Source organism: Numida meleagris, chromosome 5, assembly GCF_002078875.1.
Source record: "Numida meleagris isolate 19003 breed g44 Domestic line chromosome 5, NumMel1.0, whole genome shotgun sequence".
Taxonomy (NCBI): Eukaryota; Metazoa; Chordata; class Aves; order Galliformes; family Numididae; genus Numida; species Numida meleagris.
The window spans coordinates 68,072,756-68,080,255 of NC_034413.1; the positions used below are offsets into that span (position 1 = coordinate 68,072,756).

General features: G+C 40.5%; 1 protein-coding gene across 6 annotated transcripts in view; it reads right to left on the bottom strand.

Annotated features, from left to right (window-relative positions):
• Positions 1-7,500, bottom strand: part of ZEB2 (zinc finger E-box binding homeobox 2) — a 115,466-nt gene that overhangs the window by 36,620 nt on the left and 71,346 nt on the right. The window contains exon 1 of one of the 6 annotated variants that reach the window (XM_021400722.1): positions 5,612-5,968. The exons of 4 other annotated variants lie outside the window; for them this stretch is intronic. In XM_021400722.1, coding sequence (XP_021256397.1) covers positions 5,612-5,711 — 100 coding nt within the window. In that variant the 5' untranslated portion in view covers positions 5,712-5,968. Of the gene's footprint in view, positions 1-5,611; positions 5,969-5,998; positions 6,277-7,500 lie in introns of those variants that run through there. One more of the 6 variants, XM_021400727.1, reaches the window with a different exon arrangement.

The following is a 7,500-nucleotide window of genomic DNA, read 5'->3' on the forward strand; positions in this document are numbered from 1 at the left end:
TTGACAGGATGTACCATCAACACTTAAACTCCACAAATAGGGAGACTTGGGATTTGAGAGAGAACATTTTGTCAGAAGGCAGGACTTCGATTGTCCTTAAGATGTGATATTAGAAAGGTGCAAAAACAAAAAAAAAAAGATCTGAAATGTAGACTCCAAAGGTTGCTTAGTCCTAATGCCTCAATTGATGCTCAGGCCTGCATCTCACCTAGCCAGGTGGCCTATAAATGTGTTTTAGAATATGTATTTAGTTAAAATAATTAAACTACTATGGACTTCAACAAGAGATTATGATACTATTTTGAGTCTCCAATAACAAGGAGTTCTCCTATGTCATGTAGACAAATTTACTTTGCAGTTTTTCTATTTATATTTTTGGCTGTTACAGAGACTCGAGGCCATTATCCAAGTTGCACTGTCAGACAAGACACTACACGTTGGTGAGGCTCTTGGCTCTCATTCTTTAGGAAGTATTTTTTAACTTGTTCCCTGTAACAACAATGGGATCCATCAAGGTTTATATATCTTGATTGGGAGTCATTATTTTGGTAGTGGTGTGGTTAACCAGACTGCATTATTTTTACGGTGGCCTCTGCACTGAAGTGATAGGCCAGTTATTGGATGCTGATGACCAGGAGATTTGTCTTCCTGTGACTCTTGAGGGTGTTGATTAGTCGCATACACTACATTTCCAGGCTAGTTCTCTGCTGACTACCTGCTTTTAAATGGTCATATAGCATTAAGAGCTAAAAGCTGAATGCTTTTAGAAATATAAATAATTAATTGTTTATTTATCCTTCAAGATAGCCTTTTCTCCTGGTAGGTTATAGAGCTTGCTCACATGAGAAACAAAGGCATAGCCTGGAGGAAGATCATATACCTTCAGTTTTCCTTGAAATGAGTATGGAACTGGTATGGCTAATGTTCATCATGCTTAAAAAGAAGATTTTTTTACTTAACTGTTTTCTTGGACTGGTTTTGATTAAGTATTTAGGGACGCATCTTGTGTAGGTCTTAAGAAATTACAACACTATCTTACAAGGAATCAAAAAAAAAAATATCTCTCTACTAATGTAGTTTAATACATTTATGCTTCTTGTTCCCTGCCCCAATTCTGTTTTCCTTTTCCTTTACAGAAGGAAGAGAAAGAGGAGGAGAGAAGGAAGAGAGAGAGGAGAATACAGAACTATTCTGAGAATTATCCTACGAATATGGTTTAAAAATATAAGAATAACCTTGTGGTTTTGAGACTAAGATAAGTAAACAAGAAAAGACAGACGAAGAACTATTGTGATTTCCTATGTTTGATGTCACTTATTTGAAACTTGAGTCCTGGGTCTGATGAAAAGGCACAAAATGATCTTTTTCACTTTTCAAAATTCACGTTTATTTCTATGTTCAAATTTTAGAAAGCAAAATGGATCTCGCTATAAACTCCCTACTTCACAACATATTTTGGAGTTTATATCAGAGATATTATGGGTATTGCATTGTTACTAAATTACCTTCCTTTTACTTTCATAATAATTTGAAACCACTTAACTGATCTCAACAAAATGCTCCGGATAACACAGAATTTGGCCTGTTTCTTCTACTGACCAACTGAAAAATCTGGTAATAGCTAATATAAGAGAACACAAGATTTACCATGGAGAGAGGGAGACAGCCCTGTGTTCTGGTTAGCAGCTTGGATGCCATTGTTCTGTCTGGAAAACACATGTCATCCGCAGAATCACCCAGGCTGTCTGTTGGCATCTGCCAACATATCCTCCATCACCTCTCTCTTTCTTACTTCTCACTCTCATCCTTACACCTCTTTCCTCGTTTCTGCATATTTCTGCAACCTCCACAGGAGCTCTAATACAGTTGGAAGCTACCCCTTGTCAAAACTGATGACCCTCTGAGAAACCACATTGGCAACAATATCATCTTCAGTCTCAAGCTGACCGTCTCAAAATAACAGAAAATAGAACATTCCTCTGAGTCTTCTGGTGTGTCAGATTTGTACTGTGTTTCTCTCTGGGGACAGAAATTTATAATAGCCCAGAGGCTTCATATTTTTTAAATTGTCACACTAAGCCTTGAGTACCGCCATGAAAGAAGCAGTAGAAAGAGATGCCTGAAGGTAGGCTGGGAAGAATCCAAAATGATGTCAGGTTTCCTTCTACCTTCCCATCAATAGGGTCTTTGAAGAAGCAGCCTCTTCAGAAAAGAAAAAATAACTTTCTCTTTAGTTAAAAAGGCTACCATGGTTTCAGTTTGGAGACTGACAGTTATGTTAGCTTTATTACCTTAAAATCTATACAGCCTCGTGGTTTGCAGTGGATGGCTTTGCCTCCACCAGTTTTGATGATGTCCTTGAAAGAGAAAGATAGATGCATAGACTCATTTGGTGTTGACTTTGGAGGTGAGTATTTTATCCCCTTTCCTTTTTCCTGCTGTTTGCAAACAGTGGTGATAACTCCCATGCATCACGCCTAAGAATTGCAGCTGTGGGAGAAATCAAAGCTTTCACCAGACTAGAACAGTCCCAAGTCTGATAGTTCTTCTTTCTCACTGCCGTGACTGATGGTGAGGCAAAAAAGAGATGAAAGAAAGAGAAGATGGAACTGTATATCTTTGTCTATTATCTTTTGTCCCAAAGATACTGCTTTATTTTCATTATTGTTTTAACATTTTATGTAGGAAAAAAAAAGATTCTTATCAAAAGAAAAATGTTTTCTGAGGCCTATACACTTTTGTTTATTACTTTCTAGGGAATATAATCTTTCCCATTCTTGAAGAGTCCTGAGAAAAGTGGCAATCTTGTTCTAGTGTAACTTTTCCAGCAACTTTTCCAGACAATTTCTGTTGAAGTGTATGGGCATTGCAGTTTCTGGAAAATAGTAAATTGCCATTTACCCTGTTCTACCAGCCTGCTGGGAACTTGCTCTTTTGCTGTGAAGGACCTAAATTTGTACAGTTCTGTCAGACTCAGGCAGAGCTATAACAACTGAACTTGGCTGCATCTCAGGAACCCAACTGCCCCACCATCTCCTTGGAAAGGCTTAAGTTCATGATGCCCAGCAGAATCACCCTTCTCTGGCTGGGGACTTTGATGGGCAGCAAAACATATCAGGTTCCCACCATTATGCAGGATGTGGCAGTACATGGGAGGGGGGAATCAAGGTAGAGGACTTCACAGGAAAAATAAAATTGTCCTAATTTTATTCACCTGGGAATTCATTTGTAGGGAAAAAAAAAGATAGGGGTAAGAAAATAAATCAGCCCTTCCGCCCACGGAGTAAATCTAGATCAAGGAAGCAAAACTTTTTTTTTTTTTTTTTTCTGGTCAAGAAAGGCTGGGATGACGGCTGAGTGTCTGTGGATGAGTGGTTTATATGAGCATGTCAAATGATTCAACTTGTCCTTCATTCTCAAACAAGAGGAAGTCAAATCCAACGCTTACACGATGGCAGAAGCAGTTGCTGCATGTCTAGCATGTGATAGGCAGGCAAGCGGTAAGACAGAATTACCCAAATAGCTTAGGTTGAAGATTTTATTATATAAAAAAAATACCCATAAACATTCCCTGATATCACTCGAGACTGTCAAATACGACTTATTCTGCAAAGCTATCATCATGTGTTATGTAAATCTGTCTTTACAGACATCATTCAAACCATGGACCATTGAGTCTTAACATCCACAGGCCTTAACATCTACACAACTGCCAGAAAGAATTATAAAATACCACATGACCTCTCTTTCTACAAAAGTAGCATCTCAGTTACCTAAAGTGCAAAGCAAGGATTCTTTGTAAACGGACCCAAAACTGAAAAAACCGCTGCAACGGTTCCAGTTTACCTAGGTGGGATGTACTTAATAGAAGCAAGTCTGACCATATCTATTCCTAATCAAACAACAGTCTAGCCCGTTCTCAGCTCCTCTCACCTCAGGTTTCAGGTTGGAGCCCTGGGGAATTCAGCAGAACTGGAGTGGGAGCACAGTGCAGTGCCCATTCCCAGGGATGTACCATGAGGGCCTGGAGGTGCTACCTGCTCCCTGTCATCCTGGCCAGTTGTCGCTAATAGTTCAGGTTAGGATGGAGTAAATAGAGGCAGAAGAATTTGTAATAACTTCTGCGTTTTGCTGGAAGCACCCCTGAAATCTTGGGAGGAGAAAAGGAAGAAAAAATTCTGGCATAACTTCCTCCTTCTGTATTGCAATATCGATTGCTTCTTCTGCGGTACTTTGATACAATCTCCTTCATTTCAGTGGAGCCACGATCTGCTCCTGCACAGCACTCTGCCAGACCTTAAATTGCCCAGAATCATTTACTCCCAGATTGTAATACCTCACAGTAACTTTATACCCATCCTGTAACTACACAGAAAAAAAAAAAAAAGAAGGAAAACCAAAGATTTCTTCCACCCTAGTAAAATCATAACACTGTTGATTACCTTATTTAACCCATCAAAAAAAAAAAAAAAGGGGGGGTGGTGGTGGCAAGGGTGGGGGAAAGAGAAGCATTATACTGGCACTTCAGAAAGAAAAAGTACTTAAACACATTTCTGTCATCCATTGAGTCATTTGCACTAGTGTCTTCTCTTCTTTAGAAAATTACTCAGGTCCTCTTGCTTTCTACATCTACAGTATTGCACTTCTAAGAAAATAATACCTTGATAATCTGCACTTCAAAACTCAAGTCAATAATTGCCTTTGATGATGGAAGGAAGGAAAAAAAAAGAAGAAAAAAGGAATCTTCCAAGACTACGGCAAAGGAATGCTGGAGAGAAGATGCTGAAACTATTGCTGCACTTCTCTGTTTCGATGCAATTTACAATCTATTTGCCAACAGTTCTGCAATGATTAGTAAAATATGTCAAGAAGCTAAACAATACAAGCATCACACTGAAAGAAATTTAGCCAGACCTCTACTAATTATTGCTGTACATGACAACTCAACATAATACTTAAAATCAAGGAGAAGAAAAAGAAATATTAAGAGTCTTTTCAGAAAAATGCACATATTATCATGCCTAAAGGATATTCAGGAGGAATGTGAAAATAACTGTAATTTATTTAAGACCTGGAAGTATGAAATAATAAGCTACTGAACCATCAGAATTGTTTTGGTGTTGTTATCTGACATGAGGGCAGACCTTGTCTAGCTTTAAGTTTTATAGTAATAAGACCTTGGAAATAAAACCTTGAATAAACAGAACATAAAGAAAAGGGAAATGTGTCCTTGCATAAATAGATATTGTGTCTATCACCTTCTTCCAAAAAGGTTGCTCAACTTTATAACCATGTAGTAGGTATAAAGGCAATAAACACTGGAGTGCATTCAAATGCTCAGAAGTCACAGGCTGGTCATTTTGTAACTTAAAATGAGTAATACCATCACATGAAAAAAGGCAACCTTATAATGACTCCCTGTTTCTATTAAGAAGTTCTGTATCTGCTGGCATTTTATCCTCCTCCGCCCCAAAGATTAATAGCTACGCATCTGACTCATTTTTCATATTGCATTTAACCCACAATTTAGAGCCTATACCACCCAGTATTTCAGCTCGGGAGCAGTGATCATTAAAAGTTCAGAGAGAAAACTCTCAGCTGTTAACCCTACCTTCTGCCACAGCCACATCGTGCCTCTCAAAAACACATCTGTCTGGAAGGAAGCCTCCAAACTTCCAAGCTGAAGCAGCGCACATCTCTATGCCTTCCATTAAAAATTAAATTTTAAAAAAACAAAAACAAACACCAATTACTCTGGAAATCTCTGCCCACTCCTTTGGCTGGCCTAGCTGTTGTTTGGTTGGCTTTTTTTCTCTCTATTTCTAGTTTCCTGGTGTCAACAGGAAATGTCGTGCCTAACAGGCTGCGCTGGGGTACCGGCCGCTTCTTAGCCCATCAGCAGAGATAAAGGGGAGATGCTGTGGGGATGACAGGGAGCATCACCTGCAGGCACCCAGCCCAGGGGGAGGAGGTGGGAACCATTAAGGTGGAAATGAACCTGCCAGCCTTCCCCCGGGGTGATGCTTCCCTACGGGAGAGCTTTGGGAGCGTGTTCCAGGCACGGATGGGATGCTGCTGCCGCCTCTCCCTCCAAACCTGCTCTGGGGACATGGCTTTTCAGGCGGTTCTGGCTTGCAGCGAACGGCCCAAGCTTTGTTCCGACGTTCCGGTGCCACGATCACAATGCACGAAACCCGCCTGCATGCCACCGAGGGACACGAGCAGGGGGACAAGGACAGCGGGCACAAAGGCTCGCCGCCTCGCGGCCCCCCCAGACCTCACACAAAAGCAAGGGAGGCAGCGCCGTGTAAACCAAACAATGCGAGGGGAAAAAAATATTGAATCATTTCTGTCACGAGGCGCCGGCTAAAGCCAGGCTCTAATTGAATTAAACTCCCATTTATTTGCTCAGGCCTGAACAACAGGCTGGGAAAAAAAAAAAAAAACTTAAGGTTTGCTCAACTGTTCCGAGGTAGCACCTTTGCTCACCCCGGTATAAATCCACCATCTGTGCTCGCACGCACACATGTGCCGCCGCGCAGCAAATGCGCCCAGAGCCGGCCAGGCGCGGGAGCCAAAAAAGCACCAGGCAGACAAAAGCTCCCCAGGCTGCCCCAGGTCTGCGGGAGCAAAAGGGGGAGAAAAGGATGCTTTGCTCATTGCCCAGGTGAGATAGCCTGGTGCGTCCTCTCAGCCTCGACACGCGTCAAGTAAAAGAAAGGTTAAAATTAGAAAATTCAATTTATTTGATAATTTCCCAGAATAATTAGAGTTAATATGGGTTAATTAATATGCAAATCTCTCAGCAGATGTTCTGCAGCAGGGCCTGTGTGAGAAAACAGCCTTTGCTTTCTCCTACGTGATTTTGGCTGTCAGTTATTGGGTATAATTACTGTAACTAACCGAATACACACAAAACCTTTGGAATATAAAATTGTTACAGTTCTAGTTCTGCACAAGCTGCTACTTTTCTGCAATAAAAGCGAACAATTTCTTTCAGAAAATAGGAGCCTTTTTGTTCCTTTCTTGATTTAAAAAGAAGAAATGAATCAAGTAAATGGCTTATCTTTTTTCTATGCATAATTAGGTCAGTATTATATGAACATTCCAATGAGCAGTGGTACAAACGTACATATAAAATGATAGCTCAAACCACCTGCAAAATCACATAAAATTGTTTTATTCAGAATCTTTTTCTTCATACCAGAACTTTGAAATGCTTCGTGCCTTTCCTGCCAATGTTGCCAACATTTTCTGAATTCAAAGGGATCCCATAACTTTTATTATTTTTTAAAAGCACAACAGCAACGTTTTCTTCAAAGGCACCGCATCATTTCAGGCTGATAACACAAGTTCCGCTTACAAAGGTACACCAGAGCCGTGCTTGACCTTTTTTTGGAAAGGAAAGTGATTGCAGTGAAGAGTTTGCAGTATCCAAACGCTCACGCTTTGAGCAAATAACGAGAGGCAGCCCTCAAAAGACATCCCCGCGTCCTGCCA